This window comes from Anser brachyrhynchus (genome assembly GCF_964034855.1).
Source record: "Anser brachyrhynchus genome assembly, chromosome: 15".
Lineage (NCBI taxonomy): Eukaryota > Metazoa > Chordata > Aves > Anseriformes > Anatidae > Anser > Anser brachyrhynchus.
In genome coordinates, this window is record NC_137733.1 from 15,149,092 (window position 1) to 15,167,787 (window position 18,696).

The window sequence follows — 18,696 nt, forward strand, 5'->3', positions numbered from 1 at the left end:
AGGTCGCAGTACCAACCACGGGCACCCCTTTTTGCCTGGGACTCTTCACTCCGGTACCACGGTCCCTCGCTATCAGCTTGCCATGGGGCTGGGCACTGCGCCCCTCTGTCCCGTGCCGTGTCCCCATTCCCCTCTCCAGGACGGGGCCGTGCACGATCCGCCTGCCTCCCCAGCTCCCAGCTGCGTCCCCCGTGCTCGCACGGCAGGTAAGGCGCTCGGGCATCGCGCTTAATTCCAGGGGAAGGCTGACCTGGGGCACCGTGACAGTGGCAGATGCCAACTGTTGGGAGTTTAATTTATAGACGACGGCACGAGTAGCGCAACCGTAACTTCAAGTAGTCAGTTGACAAGAACTATTTCCTCCTTGGGATTTCCTTCTAAATCAATATGTTTCTGTCGAGTGGTGCCTAGAACATCCCCTGAATTCTTCACACTTCTCGATGGCAGCATTCAAACCCGATCTGCAAACAGAAATGCTATAAAGCATGCCTGTGGCCCCAGAGACCTAAAAAAAGGGGAGCTTTAACCCAAAAAGGACCTTCTCTTCCAAACTTGTCTGGGTTTTCTACAGATGCCTGGTATCCAATTAAGGCAAATAGTGCAAACAAAAGCTTTTTTTCCCCCTCTCTAATGTAAAATAAGCCAAGAAAAAGCTTCTAAACATTTAAAGTCAGAAACAAAGCCGCAGGTACCATCTTCTCCAACCACCCTTCTGTCTCCCCATCGGATCCCAATCTGTCCCCAGCGCAAGGCAGATTTTGTTTTAGAGCGCCAGGCTCCGAGGATTTCACACATCCCCTTTTTCTGTTTACCAACAATGCTTTTTCCATTAACATTTTTATCGCTGTGACTGAGGACACAGACGCCCGCAGGCCCTAATGACGGGCTGTTATCTGGAAAGAAGGCAACGTGTCTGGGTAACTCGGGTTTCGGTGCCTTGTCCCCAGCAGACCAGCGGCCGGAGCAGCTCCGCCGAGGGCAGCAGCGACAGCACGCGCAAAATCCAAAGTGGAAGGTGCTGAAAAGAAGCCATTTATCCCCCAAACGGAGGAGAGGCCATGGGAAAGGCCTCCGAGGGATGCTCTCCTGGCTCACCACTCGCGAGGCCGTGCTGCGAAGGAAGCTGCGAAGCTCCCCGCCGTGCCACTGCGGCGCTGGGGCTCCTCCAGCACCTCCCGGCGGGGTTCACTCGGGCAAGAGGGACTCCCTCGGTGCAGCACGCTGCCTTTCTTCGCAAAAGCAGAGCTGACAGCCTGCTCTGCTTTGGTTCTGGAGGAGCTCTTCCTGGCTACGTAACGCTGCTCAGACAGACGGCACACGAACCCTCCCCGCGGTCGGTTAACTCCTTTGTGACAGCTGAGAGCACCGCAGCGGCAAATCTGGGTCAGGCACGCTACAAAGGACGAGCCGCTACACATGGCAAGTGCTCGTGGGCTCCGTCGCTGGAGAAGAGACTAAAATTAGCTCCCGACTCTTGTTCCGAATTAAAAATTACCCGCGGGGAAAAGAGCTAATTTCCAAAAAGACAACTGCGCGGCTTGAACCCACGCGGTCTCCCCCACACGTTATGCTAACTAAAGAACAGAAATGCAAAAAAAAAAAAAAAGAATTAAAAAAAAGGTAAGCAAACTTTCTGGGAAAAGGGGGATTTCTCTGTCCCTCCCGTATCTCTGAAGGGAAATGCGAATCGAGGTCACTGGGGACCACGGGTCCTGTGCTACCCACGGCGCCGCAGCAGCATCTCGGCACCTTACTGTCTCCATCACAGCGCAATTTTTAGCCGTGGAGCAGGGCCACGTACGCATTTTGTCAAAATAAACCTTAACTAAATGGGCTTTACAAGACCAAGGAATGAATTGGCTGCTAGCGCAACTTTGTGCGGGATCAGCGTTTTCCACAATCATTTTTAAGAAGTGATTATAGCAGAACCAGAGACGATGAATATTGCTAAGTCGCTGCCTGATGTCAAATGCTGTCAAGAACACACAAATTCGTTAATATATTTTTAGATTAAGAAAATAAATCAAATGCCCAGCTTAAGGAATACCCTCTGTTTAAGGCGTAATCTCTCTTTCTGCAACCCTTTGCTCATAAATCCTTTGCAGCTTTGGTGACCACCTTCTCCAGCAGAGCAGATGCAGCAACTTTTTTTATCTCTGAATATTAAGGGGGCTTTAATGTTAACTAAAATGTTTTGCTAAGCAGCAAGGACGGCACGGAGGTGAAGGCAGATCACGTTCTACAGCAATAAAGCTTTATGTACATTACCAGAACAAAATGCAGCTAATGAAAGTGATTGATACGCGCAGCTTCGCGCAAAGATGAATGCCTGCAGCCCAGGAAACACTGAACAGCTCTGCCTGCACTCTTCCTTAAGAGAAACCCTCCCAGCAGATCTAAAACGCAGTAAATTAAAAATACTCAATAACCCGTCCAGGATCTATCGGACATTTTAGAAGCCGTGCGTCCCTCTGAGGCTTTTCCTCAGCCAGCAAATAGATACGGCTGACAAAATTAATCACATTTTGGGTACCCGCGCAGAACTGTGAAGGAGTGGCATGCAAATACTGATTGTACACAATCACCAGTTCAACCTCATTAAAAGGCATCTAAATGGCACTCGTTCACACCAGGGCTCTGAGATAGGACCAAAGGAATCCCAGGGCGGCGCACGAAATGTTAAGTGGGACAAGGAAAAGAAAAATCCCAGCGGGAGCCCTCCCTGCCGCTCCCCTCGCCGAACCGAAGGGTTTATGGCATGGTTTTAATTGCAGAAGACGAGGGCTGGCAGCTCCCAGCCTGGGTGCTGAGGGTGCCCTGCGCGGCTTCCCGGGGAAGCAGAGCTCCCACGCTGGGGCTGTCGCTGCCGTGGGGCCAGGAGCTGGCATTGCACAGCGCAGAGCCCCCAGCACAACAGCTGGAGATGCTCTCCGAAACGAGACGCTCTCAGTTCCCACCACGTTTCCGAAATTAAAGCCCGAGTGCTGTGGTAGGAAGGGAGACAGCCTGGCACTCCACGCCCAGCGTGCCGCAGACCTTGGACACCGCATGTGCACGCGCATCAGCTTATCTCTAGTCTGCAAGGGAAAGGAGAAGAAACGTGCTTTTTTTTTTTTTTCCATTCACACTCCCCATCTGAGATCCAGCTCTTGTGCCCACACTTCCACAGGCTGCCAAACGGCAGGATCACCGTTTCCCTGCTCGCATGGAAGTCATGTACGTGCAGGTGCCGGTCAGCGGCGCTCAGCGTTCAGGGAAAGCAGCCTCAGCGCGCGCACCCCCAGCCAAGCCTCCTCCCAAGCAGGCTGCTCCGACCTGGCAGATGTCACCACGAGGAAATCCAGGCTGAAGTGCCCGCGTACCTGCTACCTAACAGGCGGGGCTGCAGGGCAGGAATGGACCTTTACATACAGGAAAAAAATGCAGAAATGTCACCACCCAGCCGGGACCCAGCTCAAAAGCCACCTAGCGAAGCAACGCTAACCCTGGTTGCCCTCTAAGCAGGTACTCTCACAGCCCTTACAGACGCAGTCCGTCCTACTTTTGCTTCAAAATCACCGTTTAACGTTGATGACGCTCTTGAAATCTCACTTTTTTTTGCATACGGATGGGACAAAGCAGAAATCCTAGCTCTTCCCTTTCCCCCCCTTCCAATGCTCCTCTCTGACCGTCGCACTGAGCCTGCTAAGGGAGACACCCTGAAGACGCTCGTCAGGATTGCAGCTGAGCACGTTTAAGTCCACACACGTTAACTCACGTCCCACATGCACGTCTGTAAAGCTGAGACTGAAAACCGGACTGCTGGAAGCCCTGGGAACAGCTACTCGCCCTGAACGATAACAGCAGGCACGACCAGGGTGAAAATCTCTCCGAAAGGTCTATCTGGAAGTATCGATAAGTGGCTGCGGTGCCGCATAATGCTCCCGAAGAAAAAGGCAAAACTCAAACGTTGTGCTGGCTACAGATCGCATTAACCGAAAATGTGGGAGCTGTGTTTTCTGTCTGCGTATTGGAACCTCCTGAATGAACAGATCTCTGTGCTCGGAGAAATCACAGATTTCTCCCTTGAGACTTTTCCAGATGTTGCTTCAAAGACCCTTGATTTATACATTTGGGAAGAATTACACACAAGAAAATAACACCTCCTGTTTATGCAAGAAACACGCACCTCGATGCGCAGTATTACAGCGATCCAAAAGCACAAGAGTTCCGATTTCAAATTATTCCCCTCCCCTCCGACAGCTAGTATCCGAATTTTGGTGTTCAAGAGGCACAGAACATCCTTTTCCTTGGTCTTGGGATTTCAGAGGATTGCGGATCTGAAATCTTTGTCTTGTCTGTTAATAATCCAGATGCCTACCAGGGGTGCTCCAAGGCTGAAATTAGCAAATCAAAGGCTCAGATGTGTTCCAGTTAACTGCGTAATACGTGACAGTGAACAGGACAAGGCACAGTGTTTGCAGGTTCTTACTCCATCCTGCTGGCTGCCACCCCTTCAGCTCAGCAGAGCTCTCTCCGAAGCGAGGCCCACCAGCTGAGGTCGAACCAAAACGCTGCCAGAGAACGTGCGGAGGTCTTCCAAGACAAAAAAAGTTTTGCAGAGCAATGCAAAACACACACGCTAGCTCAACAAGGGAAGAGAAGCTCTGGAATGAGATGATAACACCCCTCCTCCCAGCTGCAGCTTACAGAGCTGTTTTGCTGTAAAGCATCACGATGTTCTGTGGCTGCATTTGCCTCTCTCGGATTCAACAACTCACCAACGACCGGCACGGCACCATCAATAAGACCTGGGGGAAGACCATTTATAGAGACCACGGAGACATATTTCAGCTGTCCAAGCAAAATGAAGAGAAGACCAAAGATCCTCGGCGTTCACATGGCTCCGAGTTCAAGACATCTCACTTGGAAGACAGCGATACACCAGAATAATGCCCTTGGGTACTCCCGGGCCTCACAGTCTCTTCCTTTCTCTACCTTTGCTTTTAAGATGACAGTCACAGACACTTAGACATCATAGCAATCAACAGGAGGGTTTTTTTTTTCCTTTTTACCAAAAAGCTGCTATTAAAAACCAAATGTGAATCATTGAAAATTCTAGATCAAAACTCAACTCTGAAGCGGCTTGCTCATAAAAACCTGCCAGTTTCTTTGTACGGAAGCGCGGCTCCAATAGCATTTTTCAATTAGCCACCTCACTGCTCCAAGTCTTTTTTTTTACATTCCTTATTTCACACTGCTCTGAAAATGCTGAGCTTCACACTTCCAAAGAAAAAGCCAGTCAGCTAGAACAAACGGGCTCAATCTGAACTGCAAGGCATTACAGAAAAACGTGATTTGGGTTGTACTGCTGCAGCACTGGTCACCCACTTTGACCGCTGTGATTTTTCAATTGATTTCAGTGACGCTCACATCGAAACTCTTTTGGATGAAGTCATCTATCCTCTAGTCGTTCCTTTGCCAAAGTTTCTGGGGCTGAATAAATGAATAATCATAGCCTGTAATGACTGCAGACTCTACAATAAAATAGAATAACGAGAATCTGTGGACATGGATACGTACACCCATAAGGAGTATTTAGCTCGAATGCCGTTTGAAGGCAGGGTGATAGACTGGGAACTGTCATTTTCTCCAATTAACTTTCAGATTTTCTTCTTTTTGAAGCTGCCGCCCGAATGCCGAGCTTCTCCAACCCAGCTCACACTTACCTGCAAATATGAATATGTAATATGCAATTATTGTGACTTTTTCAAGACCACGTGGAATTGTCAGTTTTGTTACAACATTCCTGTGCTTTAGATATGCTACGGGGAAGACATCGCTCAACATCCCCCAGAAATTCAGCCTCTTAGGAACAGGAATCTACAGCCGATTAACGGAGCATAGCTGCGCAGCAGTTTCAGAAGCAAAGCAAGGTGAAGGGAGTAAAACGTATTAAAGAAACATTAAGTGCTGTATAACAAAAGAGATTTTTTCCTTTGTTCTCGTATCTGAGCCTCACCTGAACGAGAAGAAAACCAAAAGTGAAATCCTTATGATATTACCAGAGTAGGCAGGAGAGCGTATCAGTTTGACCGGCTGAGTTTATCACATCTCATAGGTCCTGATGCATCTGCAGGCTGTAAGACCAGGCTGCCCTTACAGCACTACAGCCATTGTATCGGACAGAAACGGCCCCGCAGGGCAACCTGCTCCAGGCAGTAACTGTACTCGGACGCCGTTCATCTCAGGCACAAACGGGGGTTTAGTCACAGTCCCAAAAGGCATTTGGAGTCTGGACCCCAAGCAGGTCAGTGTTTCTATACAACGAAGACTTTTATCCCGAACCCTCTCAGCGAAGCTCCCCCATCAGCAGAAATCGTTGCTGCTGACAGCACGCTTCGCTGAATGACTTGTGCACGCAAGTCACTCTCCAAACAGATGGCGGAAAGAGACTACGGCTTCCTTAAAACAAAGCGAAATCCCTCGGACTTCCTCATTCTCAGCTTGAGAAAAACAACAGAAACTTCCTCCTGTGCGCCGTGCCCTCATTAAAGCCTACGCGCTGACCGTGAATAGCTGTCCTCCAGAGCTAGGGCGCACGGCAGCGGCTCAACAAGCCATTTCCGCGATTCACAGACACTTCTCCCTAAAATTCAGGCCACACCGCGCACTGCTGCACCTCTCCCAGCAGTGACCTTGGCAAGATCCCCGTCTCAGTGCCAAGCCGCGGGATGCAACGCGTGGTGCTTCTTTGCGGCTGACAAACGGGCACCTGCCCACGGCAGAAATCGAGGCGTTAAAGCCTTCAATCAGGAACGGCAGAGCAGCCTTAAAAGCGTGTGTTCTGTACCCATGGCTTTTAGTGGATTTGGATGGAGACGTTCACCGGGTGATGTACTGCAGGGGAGCAACAAAGCCGTGGTCCCTCCTCGTGACGGTCGGTCCCCCCGCAGTGCCGTAGCGGCGCGGTGATGGCTTTGGCTGCACTTCCACTCCTCTCGCATTACCGCGCCCGGAGCGTCCATTTTTCTTCTCTGGATGAAAGGCACAAGAGCTTAATTTAAAAGCTCGCGGATGATAAAATGTTCTCCCTCGGATTTGCCTTTTTCTGAATTAGGCTGCGACGGCTGTAACTCATCCACATGGCTCCACGTGGGAGAACTCGCCAGCACGCCGCTGTTTGAGCAAGTCAGTGCCTACCTGCCTACTCCTCCTCTGGCCAGGGACAGGCAGACAGCGCCGTGTACCAAAACACACCGGCATTTGGTCATCGCCATAGGCAGAACTTGGATTTTAGCCTGCCATTTGCCAAAGGATTTTTCTACTGCTTTCATTTATCCAAGAACTTCGGATGATTGCGGGCAGCTACTTTGACAGTTCCTTAACTGAGAATCTCGAGCATTAAAACAGTGCCACACTGAATGAATAATGCACGGTTACCAACACCAGAAATACAAAATCAGTTGACAGCTGAGTCTTCGGCTCTCCCACACCAAAAAAATAGAGAAAGACCGGATGGATATTCCACAAATACCTAATTCGTATACCTGAATTTGTCCTAATGCCAAAAAAATAACTGCCGGAAAAACTCTATTCATTTTATCAGCCTTAACTCACAAATCCAAGAGAAGGGGCAGCTGAAAGTGGCGGTTTATTTCTCAGCCTCGTTGTTAGCAAGTACGCCTCAGGGCTCCATTGCGGTGGATTTGCTGTTTGTAACAATCACACCGAACACCGCTACGACAATTTCTTACCCAAAGTTTGCAAATTGCTTTTTAAAACATTACCGCAAAAAAAAAAAAATGCAGAAAAAACCGATACCGTGCACGCAACGCAGATGAAGGTCTGTGACAGTAAGACACTTCCAGGAGGTGACAGATAGGACAAGGGATATCCTACAGGATATCCTACAGGACAGTTTTACCACCCAGGGCTGCAGGCAGCGCCGTGTTACAGTTCGAAATCCCAGCGGCACACAAGAGCGAGGAGGTGTCCTGGTCTGTGACCAGCTGCCCCGTTCGGGACTTCAGCGGCACCCAGCAATTACAGGTGAGATGAAAACGAAGTCTACGGCAAGTTATGGATGATCAGCGTGTCAGTGAGCTATATTTGAAATCTATCAGCTCTTGATGGCTAATTTTGTACTACATGAGTAAAGCAAGTTCTAATAACTCACTTGGGACTTCACTACAGTACTTACAAGCTACGTGCTTTTCATATTCATAAAACAAAACTAATTGCCTTTCATGGATGAAATGGTCGAAGAATTTTTAATCCACGTCAGCTGCAAACTCTAAAAATCCATCCTCATATATTTAAAAACTCCCCCTCCCACCCACTCACTTGTAACACGTTGTTTGCTGCAAACAAACTACACGGCAAAGATAATCCATCAGGCGCCCACATTACAATTCTTCTTCTCTTTTTACAGGTTCCTCCTGAAGTCAATTGCGTGCATTCTCACACGTGCTTAAAATAAACCGAAGACGCTAATTACATTTAGTGAGGGGGAAAAAAGGCAAAATCTTCCAATCCTACAACAACAGCGGTTACAGGAACAACTTTACTCCCTAACGGCAGCACGCCACGGCAGATTTTTTTTTTTTTTTTAAAAAAGTAAATATTCAGAGGAGATAATTAAAACGTGTTACGAACGGAACTAACCAAATCTTGCGGCGGGACCACTCCGCGTGCGCGTCCCCACACCCAGCACCCCTCTACCCACAGCTCCGGCGGCGCGAGCTGCGTCCGCTGCAAGCCCACGGTTATCCCACGAGCGGAGGGGAACTAGACGGTGAGAAGCCGGCAGCTTTCGAGGGCCGACAGCTCACGTTTGCTGGTGTGAAACGCTTCAGCTTGCTTTGCGATTTTGCAGCCTTCCTTCACGCTGCTCCGCGAGACGACAGCAGGCCTGCGCGAGAGGCAGCCAGCTCCTACCCCATTCAAACCCTCCCGAACCTCCACGGCTTGAAGAGCGGTGCCTGGAACACACTAAGCGTTTTCTCTGCGGGAAGCGAGGAGAGCTGGCTTGCTTTCTGCTAGGTAGAAAAGGGGTAGCGGGGGTAGCTGCTGCCAGCGCCGCCATCCCTTGCCAGCTGCCCCCTCCGACAAGCCAAGCTCCATATTCCTGCACGAGCTTGGAGGCAAAACGCTTCCAAGCGACCTGCTCGGGAAACCCGAGTGCAAATCAGGCAACGACAGACACTAACAAGATACGTGTGCCCCGTTCGGTCTTGTATGGGCTGAGAAAAGGGGGTTTCTTGGGGTCTGATAACCCCATAAAAATTCTGCTCCGTTCCTACAGCCCCATTACTTCTGTGTCACTGCCGTAGATAAGCCTGAAAAAGACTGATAATAGAGAACGTAAATACCAGGAGCTTACACCAAGCGTGCCCGTTTCTAAAACTGTCGTTTTTACTTTCCCATCAGTCCCCCTTCACCCACCTCTGCGATCTAGCCACGCAACTGTAAATTCCTTAGGTCAGAAACCATCCCAATACCTTTCAGGTTGCATTGTAATCACCTCTAGTACGTGACAGCGCGGTGCTGTGAGATAAAAACAACGTAAATGTATCAGAGAACCACAGTGTACTTTTGGAAAATCACTGCACTGGCCCTTGGACAGGTAGAATTTGAACGAGAACGCAGGTTTTAAGCATGACATATGTGGTTTGTTTATTGTGCGAGCATCCACGATTGGCAGGAACCTGCCAGGGAGCAGCTCTCCCATCTCCTGCTTACAGCCTGCTCCTCATCAGTGCTGGAGGAAGCCACAGGATACGGAACAACACACACCAAACCTACCACGGCCTTCCTGCAACGCACAGGGCCAGGGAACCACGCGAGCATCACCGCTTCTGCTTGGGACACCCGTGGGAACCAGCATCGCCAGCTCCTGCTCTCCTGCTGGGCGTTCCCCGCTGTTTTGGGGTGAATCAAGCTTTTCTCAACTTCTCTGGGGTTTTACGCTCACGGACACCGCGTGCAGCCTCTCTCTTCCCGGCGGGTTGCTCCCCGAGCTACCGACAGAGGCGAACCGGTGCCGTTTGGGAAGGCGAGGTGCGACACGTGCTGAGCCGGCTCTCTCCCAGCGAGCATCAAGGGCCGGGCGCTGGGTCTGCACGCCAGCACGCTGAGGTCTGCTACACGTGAAATACCCCGCTAGCCGCAGCACGACTCACCCCACGGCCTTTAAGGAAGCCGGCAGGAAGAAGGATTTTCTCCCCACTCGGCGGCTACGCCAGGTTACGGGCATAGGTGGGGATTTTGAGTTGTAGTGGCAAAAGCCCCGCACGTGAACAAGCTGCGGGGGCAGAAACCCCCCGGACCCGAATGCTGACCCATTTGGGTTGTTTGCTGAACTTTAATCACTTTCCAAGTCTGACAGCTGCTCAAACTTAATTGCTCATTACGCTTGTAAATAAAAACTGATCTCACCCGCTGCTTAGCCAACCACCTCCCAGTTGCCATAACAACTCCTTGCCTAATAAGTGATTTCAGATTTACCATTATTTGTACCCGTGGAAAATTTCACAAAGGTGTGAGATCGCTCTTTTCACAGAAATACCCTTCTAATTAGAAGAACCGAAAATCAGTCGAGAAAGGGCAGCTCAGAGATAAAAAAAAAAAAAAAGAAAAGCAAGCTGTTTATTACAACGGCTTGAACATGAGATAAGGGTGCCCCAAACCCAAATATGTGCTGGATCTTGCTTACCCCCTACCTTTCATTGCCAATCCTCTTATTATCATTCATACCTGTATGATACCCCGGAACAATCAGGACAATCCCAGAGAGCATCCAGGCAGTAATTAGTCACAATGCAGAGACCAACTTTAAGATTCGCTATAAAATAAATATTCCGGTACGGTCTGCACATCGATTTTCTCTCCTGTTCCTAAATCTTGGACCCATTAACTGGTTACGTTCCTGACCACTCTGGTAACTGACAGGAACACTTAAGTTACGATTCTGGCCAGATTCATGCAAAAGGGAGAAAAACGCTTGTATTGGGCCCAGCAGATGGCCCCTGTACCAACTCCAATCATCTCTGCTGTGCTATGTAAGATTTCCAAACAGAAATACTTGGACTAAGATGTTGCCTGCTTGACTTCAGTTCAACAGGAACTTGGGAGCTTTTACACAAGGAACCCCTTTTGGACGGTGTACAATATCCCGTCTCGTCTCTCCATCGCCTCACTCAAAAACTTCCTCCAGGCTTGCCTTTTCAGACGGCACTACCAATAAGAGCCTTACAGATACCTAAAAAAAAATAAATAATCTGTACCGCAGTAAGTTTTTGAACAATACAACTTCGGGAAGCTGCCTGTGAAAACACACAGTTGTCTGTCTGAGAAGCCAAACTGATGGGGAGCCACGAACTGCTGCTGGCTGGGAGGGCTAGCGTGGAACGAAGACCTTCCAAATTTGCTGGCAAAGCTGCTGAAGCTTGCAATTCATTTCATCTGCTCAAGGTAGCTCTCTGTGTGTGTAGGCAAGGAGGGGCGTCCTTTTCCTTCCAGAAGGGAAATAAACGCAGAAAGCTATAATTAAGATGTAACTGAAGTCAGGGAAAAAGCAGTCAGGAAATACCAGATTTTAAAAAAGGACTCTTTCTGAATTGACTCAGCTGTGCAAGAGGGGTGCGTTCTTTGTTATTTGTGTCAGATACAAAGCTTGTCACACTTCTTGCAGTAGACTATGAAAATACAGAGGATGCAACATTAACAAAATCCTCAATATTCCTGATCACAGTCGGGAGGTAACAAAGTCTTTCTCTCCTTACAAAAAGAAATTGGTGCTCGGCAAAGTTCTTGGGGTTCAAGCACAGTTTACAGCACCAACACGTGCCTTCATTCTGCACGTGGCTTCTTTGATCTGAATTTGAACAAAGAATTCCTTCCCAAAGTAATCTAACCCAGAAGGCTGCTGAGGACCGGCTGGGAGCAGGCTGGCTCGCTCTCAAAGAGCACGCGGGCTTACGAACGAACCCTACGACTCAACAGGCTTCCCCGGAGCAGGTGATCGTTGCGGAGTGGCTTGCCATCTCGTGCCTCCTGATGCTCCCTGAGACTGTGCTGCAAACAGCGGGCTGCCAGAGGGTTCCTCTGAGCTGAGAGATGCAGACACACTGGTAAATAGTCTATACGTACCACGCCAGGAGCTACCCGAGCACAGACAGGGAAGACACGCCGAGGTATTTTTGTTTTCTTGCCTAATCCTTGATTCTGAAATGAGTTACTACGTTATGGGGCCCACCGCATTAACCTGGCAGGTGCAGGACAATCACAGAGGGAATATTTACGTTTAAAGACAGTGCTTGCACCAACAGACTGAATTTAATTGCACATCCCTTTCCTGAGCAAAGGAAGGAGTACTTCTAAATTGGAAGATGTGGCTCCTTGAGCTACGTAAAGGCACGCTCGCCCGCAGCGAGGTACCTGCTCCACAGGGAAGGGACCAGGACGGAGCACAGCCTTTAGACCAGAGTCTTTTGCCCTCAAGAGCCATCAGCTTCAGGAGAGCCCTTTCCAACCGACAATAACTGAAACACATGAGCAAAACCGGGGAGAACTGCCCGCAGAATGACTAAGCAAATACAGAAGACAAGGCCCTCGAGATCGGATTTTTATACCCAGCAACAAGTCTCCTCCCTGTAGCAAAGCGGTGTCTCCCCAGGGGGCTGCAAATGGGAAAACCCAGCCCAGGTCTGGCTGACCCATGCCGTCCCGTCACACCGACACGGGGAAAAAACTCACCCAGGCTGGCCCCCGGCTTCACCCCGTAACCCTTCAGGGCTCTTACAGCACTTCTCTCCAAGCGTGTATGGTTTTTATCACCTATGCGTTAGGAAATCACCCAGGAAAGGGATCGCCAGGCCAAGTCCGCAGAGCACCAGGGCTGCAGGTACCGGGCTGGGCTCTCCCCGCCGAAGGTCATCTCCGAGAAACTTCTGCAAAAGCTTCTGCTGTTCCTCCACTGGAACCGGCCTTGAATTAAAAACCCAGTGCAGGCTACGAAATCAAAAGAAAAGGCAGGCTAATTTAAAAGCGCTCTTAATTCAGCTAAGGAAAACACATAATACTTCTCTCTTTTTTTGGTGGAAATAGTTTTGGATGAAATTTGCAAGCAGCTGGAACGGTCTGTGGGGCTTTTCTAACTCCGCCGCTTTCGTTAAGCATGTTTTCAACACGCAGTTCAAAAGTCTGCCACGTACACGAGCAGAGCAGTACCAGAGTGGGAACGAGCTGTCCTCACGCTGCGACCCCTCACGTAGAGCTTTGTATGAGAAGCATATGGAATATACGTTTAAGCATGCTGCGCTGGAGGAGATAAAACCGCATTACTCAAAAATACACGCTATAATACCTCCACGAACTACAATCTCCTTTTGTGCCTGTAAAATAAATCCAGTCTTAGGAACCCAGTATTAAATGGCATTATACTAATTACCCCGCTTCACACATATATGTAGTTTCTCCAAGTTTCCAGATTCCTGACTCAGTACTTATTTGCTCCTTTAAAGGCAAAGACATCCATTTTTGCATTTCGTGGAGATTTTCCTTACAACATAATCCACCACCACGAAGTGAAAGCAGATCCAAATAGTATTATAAAACTAAAGGCATTTTATCAGCCTCTCTTCCGCACGACGGGCGCGATTCTGTACGGTCGGCGTGGGCTCGGGCGGCTAACGACTGGGCAGCTGCAGCAGCACAGCCAAACGCACTCAGGAAGCCCGGAGGAGAGCACGTTGTGTGCCCTGTGGGCGAGGACGACGTTCACCTTCCTGATACAGCAAAAGCTGCAGGCACCGGAGAGCAAGGAAAGGTACTGCTAGCTCGCACTGAGAAAGCCCGCCCTCTGAACAGGGCACAGAACTTCAGTGGGTACGAGTAACAGTGAGCATCTCGGGGCTTTTTGCTTCAGTGCAGAGCGGTGCACGGAAAGGGAGATAATTCGGAGCCCAGCAGCATCCCTCAAACACAGCAGAAAGCTTACTCTGAACATAACTTAGGCAATTTGTGTATGGGGCCACGAAAGCGTGCGCTAATTCTTCCTACAGGATGTCGGCGGGCTGCTCCCCATAATACATCTCTCTACTCCTGCACGGCGTTGTGAACTCGTCTATTTAGAAGCCACTTTTATTCTAAGACCCATAAAAATCTGAAGACGTAAGACCTTTCTTCGGGTTTCTTAAGCGTTTCCTAAGAAGAAAGGAAAATAAAAAGGTGTCTATACATCTTTGCTCATTAAAGAAAAAAAAGAAAAAGAGGGAAACAAAACAGCAGCCCTGCACCGCATTTATTACCACTGTAACAGCCTTGAATGGAAACTGCAAACGCTTTGATAAAAATCAATTGGAAAGCTGTCTGCCTCGCTGCTGCCTCAATAAAGTGCCTCTGCATCCCTTGCTGAAACCTCGTTTTTGCAGCCTCCTTAAACAATCCTGCTCATTAAATCGCTGCACCGGGCCCCCTCCGAAAACAGCCTCCGAGGCAAGCGCCCGGACCCGTGCCCCTAACTCGAACCCCAAGAGGAACCGGGGCTGCAAACCGGCACCTCCAACCAACGCCCTCTCCCCAATTACCTAGGACATGCTAATTTCTCCTATTTCGTTAAAAATTAACTTCTGGGGCCCTGTGTAAGCGAAGTCTGGAGCCCTGCCGGGAGGCCTTTGGCTGCGAGTCAGACAGACTCCACGTGCCTGCTGCCCCGGAGCCGGTACCAGAACAGGGCACGGTGTCCCCATCCGTCCGTCCGTCCATCTGTCCATGAGCAGCCCTGACTGAGCTCAGCCCCACACACCCGAGGGTGCTGGGGGGGGGCAAGGAGCAAGGCTCAGCTTGGCTTCAAACACGTAAACACCCTCCTGAAGCGTTCGCAAAGTCCCTGGAGTTACGAAATACTACGAACGGATCCGGTTTTACTCCCTCCTCGTGCGTGAGCCGTATGGCCTGAGTCGAATGAGCAGAACAAAAAAAAAAAAAAGAAAAAGTTGCCAGCACTCCCGGCTCTTGTAATTCAATCAGTTTTAATCATCCGAGATGTTTTTGCTAACCTCCAGTAAGGATATTTCCTCTAGGCACCTTGAATAGAGCGGTGACACTTTGTACATGACTGCCTTGAAAAAAAAAAGACCAGAATGCACTTTACGGTAGGATGTGGAATCTCAAGGCAAATTCCCACGACTGCAAATTGTTTTTTTTCACAGGGCAGCCTCTCTCCGGGTACCAAGCATCGTGTTTTCACAATTTACAACACATCTTTTCCTATTCTTCCTCCTCGCCGACCAGGATCTTCACGAGGACCATCAGAAAGCACTGACAAAAGCAATGCTGAGGAAACCTCGAAGACTTCTTCTAAGTCCGACTGGACGTGAAAAAGTTTCACTGCCTCAGAGAGCCCTCAAGAAGTAACAGATTCCTGGATGAGACTTTAAAAATTCTATGTGAAATATTGCTGTTGCCTCCCCTTACTGCAACCAGCTGGTACAAGGCAACACGGAAATTGCAAAACGGCTCCGAAGCAAAAGTTGCTGAGCAGAAGCCCAGGAACCTCCCGGGCTGGCAGCAGCAGGTGGCTGCCAGCCGCCCCCGGCCCTCCCGAAACCACCCCTCGGCTCTGCAGAGGCCTCGCCAGAGACAAAAGGACAGCTCGGTCCCCGCAGGTTAATCAGGATATTAGAGAAAAATGAAGAGAGGTTTGTAATTAGCAGCCACAGCGGTGTTTTATATGGCCTCTGTTATGTGGCCGCTGGAAACTAGGCTGAGGCTACCGCACAAGGTAGCTGCAAAAATCGGGGAGCTCTGGGAGGTGAGGAACCTGGCTCACGTCTACACCGGCACTTGAGATGCATGAGACTCGATCCATCTCCATTACAAATCCTCTGAGCTCACCCTAGCATTACTTTCCCACATTAAGCAAAAGAGTTCATGTAAAAAGCCTGCCTGGCTTCAGCCATTACCCAGATAAAGAGGAGGAGGAAAAAGAGAAAATCCCTTGTATTACCTCGCTCGGCTCTCCCCAAGCCTTCTCTGACATCTTTGTTCTTTCAGACCTGGCATTTATCTGAAGATGTTGTCTCGCCCTAATTAAATCTTCACGCGAACCATCGCTACTCGCTGGCAGGGAAGAGGAGTTCTTGGTGCGCTGATGGACCCACAGAATTTCCTGCGCTTCTCCCTTCTGGTGAGTGCGAGGCCTCGCTCGAAAACATCACAACTGCGTTCAACACAATATGGTTACACAGCAATACAACAGCACCCGGCTTCTTTTAAAGAATGAAGAGGAACATAAGCGAAAATTACATTCTACAAGCTCATTGAAAAAAAAAAAACACAACAAAACACAACAAACTGTGGGAGCGCTGGGCAAACAGCACCATCTGAGAACAAGGCGTGCTTTTGTCTCACTGCCGTCTCAGAAAGGCAGAGCTGGCAGCGCTACGAGACGCAGAACCAAACCTTCCAAAATAAAACCTGCAGCGATCCCTTCCCCCCAGGGGTGCAAAACTGTTCATAAAGCGCAATTGAATTTTGCGTTACGGAGGCTACAAGCCTCTCAGATGGCCCTAACCTTATCTAACAGGGTGGTGCCCTCAGAGCTTTGTGTCAGAAGCCTTAAAGCTGGCAGCGGCTGCTCGTCGAAAGAGCAAGGGGACGGAAGAGCTGCGCAAACCTTTGCACTCCGGAGTGGGAAAGGCAGAAGGCTAGAAAAGCAGATCGTAGCGTTAAAACCCCTCCACGATTACCAAGACTGAGGAAAACTCCTTTAAACCACTTATTGATGCTAAAAGAACCCGCCAAAAAAACAGATCAGGAACTCCTGCCCTCGCTGAGCTCCTTGAGGAACTCCTGTCCAAGCGGCGAGGCAGGCAGCTGGCCTGGCAGATGTCACCCCCACGGCCAAACCCGCGCCAAGAGTCACATCGAACTCCCACCGCTCTCCTCCCCAGCCTCGAACTCTCCGCGCTTCCCTCGCTAACCAGCAGAAACAAACACCCCAGATGGCTGAGGAGAAGCAGCGAGATGCGCGCGTTGCTCCGCGCGGCCTGACGAAGCGAGGGCCCGGCCATCTTCCAAGCACGGCGCGAGGCTTCCCCGGTACGGGGCCCTTCAGCCCTGCCACGGGACGGCTCCGCACACGTGGGTGAGGTCACAGACGTGCAAGAACTTCTGGGTTTTGAGGCCGCGGCCGGGTACTCTGCAAAATGTTTCTGCTTCAGTTCCCAAAGGAACGAGTCCCCTATCATTTCATAAGCTCACGTAGAATAGCTAGAGGCTAGACTACACATAGCTACGTATTATATTGTATATAACGCCCTAAGCAAGGCCTTAGAATCACTGCTGTTTGTGAAACAAATGAAGAAAACTAAGACGACGGCTTCACCGGAGAGGGATGTCAGGGCAAGTGCAACGCCGCCACGGTCCCTGCGCTGCGGGAACCGGAGCCAGTCCATCCTTCTTCCCCACTGCAACGTGGGAGAGCTTGCGTTTCTTCAGCGTCTACAAGCGGAAAGCGGGAGGCGACAGCAACCACGGGCGAGTTATCGAGCCCTGCAGAGGCAGGGCCTGGGCTTTCCCCCACGGCCCTGGTCACGGCAGCCCAGCCCGACACCAGCCTGGCCCCCCCAGCTGAGCGTGAAGATGTGCGTAGGAGCGACGCAGGAAGGCCTTGTTTGGCCACGCAGGGAAGCCACACCGACAACAAGCCCCCTCACGCCACCAAAGCACTAACACCGCCACGTTTCAAGCGCTGGGCTGAAAACCGAACGCGCGCTCATGCCTCCACAGCCCGGCACCCTCCCTGCACCTCCACGCGTCCCGGGGAGGGTTCGGCGCTTGAGGACAAAGGAGACGGCCAGGATGGGGCAAACACGGGCACAGCTCCCCCCCTCCAGCAACCCCCTGGAGCAGCCCCGCAGCCCTCTGCCACCCCCAGAGCCCCCTGAGCCCCCCAGGACCCCCCCAGAGTCCGCCAGGACCCCCAGTCCCCCACCTCCAGACCCTCCCCCGAGGTCCCCAACACCCCCAGAGTACCCCTGGCACCCCCCTGACCTCCCAAGCTCCCCCCCCCTCCTGGTACCTCACCGCCCCCACTACCTCCTTATTGCCCCCCACAGCCCCCCATCATCACTCTCTAATAGCCCCCCATTTCCTCCCCATAGCCCCCTATTGCCTCCCCATAGCCCCCATTACCTCCCTATAGCCCCCTATTCTCCCCTAGAGCTCCCTACTGCCCCCCATTGCCCCCCAGAGCCCCCCATTTCCCCCCACTGCCTCTCATTTCCCCCCACTACCCTCCATTTTCCCTCCCAAGGCCCCCAATTTCCCCCCCATTTCCCCCTAGAGCTCTCCATTTCCCCTCAGAGCCCCGCCAGCCCCCCATTTTCCCCCCATTGCCCCCCAGAGCCCCCTATCACCCCCCATTACCCCCCCAAGGCCCCCCATTTTCCCCCAGAGCCCCCCATTTCCCCCCCCCCATTTCCCCCTAGAGCCCTCAATTGCCCTCAATTTCCCCCCATTGCCCCCCATTTCCCCCCCCCCCCGGGCGCCGTACCCAGGCTCTGGCCCACCGGGGTGCTGAAGGGGTTCCCCAGCAGGAACTCCATCTTGGGATGACAACAAACAGCGGCCCGGCGGCCCGCCCTCCTCCCTGCCCCCTCTGCCGCCCTGACTGGCAGCCGCCTGCGCCAACCCCCGGTCGTTCTGCCG

General features: G+C 51.0%; 1 protein-coding gene across 6 annotated transcripts in view; it reads right to left on the minus strand.

Moving 5' to 3' along the window:
* The window catches only part of TOM1L2 (target of myb1 like 2 membrane trafficking protein), a 54,424-nt gene extending 35,758 nt beyond the window's left edge, over positions 1 to 18,666 (minus strand). For 3 of the 6 annotated variants that reach the window (XM_080556025.1, XM_080556020.1, XM_080556019.1), the window contains exon 1: positions 18,542 to 18,666. In XM_080556025.1, the coding sequence (XP_080412151.1) occupies positions 18,542 to 18,593 (52 nt within the window). In that variant the 5' untranslated portion in view covers positions 18,594 to 18,666. Of the gene's footprint in view, positions 1 to 1,095; positions 1,117 to 6,001; positions 6,784 to 15,991; positions 16,176 to 18,541 lie in introns of those variants that run through there. The other 3 variants (XM_080556021.1, XM_080556024.1, XM_080556023.1) reach the window with 3 other exon arrangements.
* Between the last annotated feature and the right edge of the window lie 30 nt (positions 18,667 to 18,696).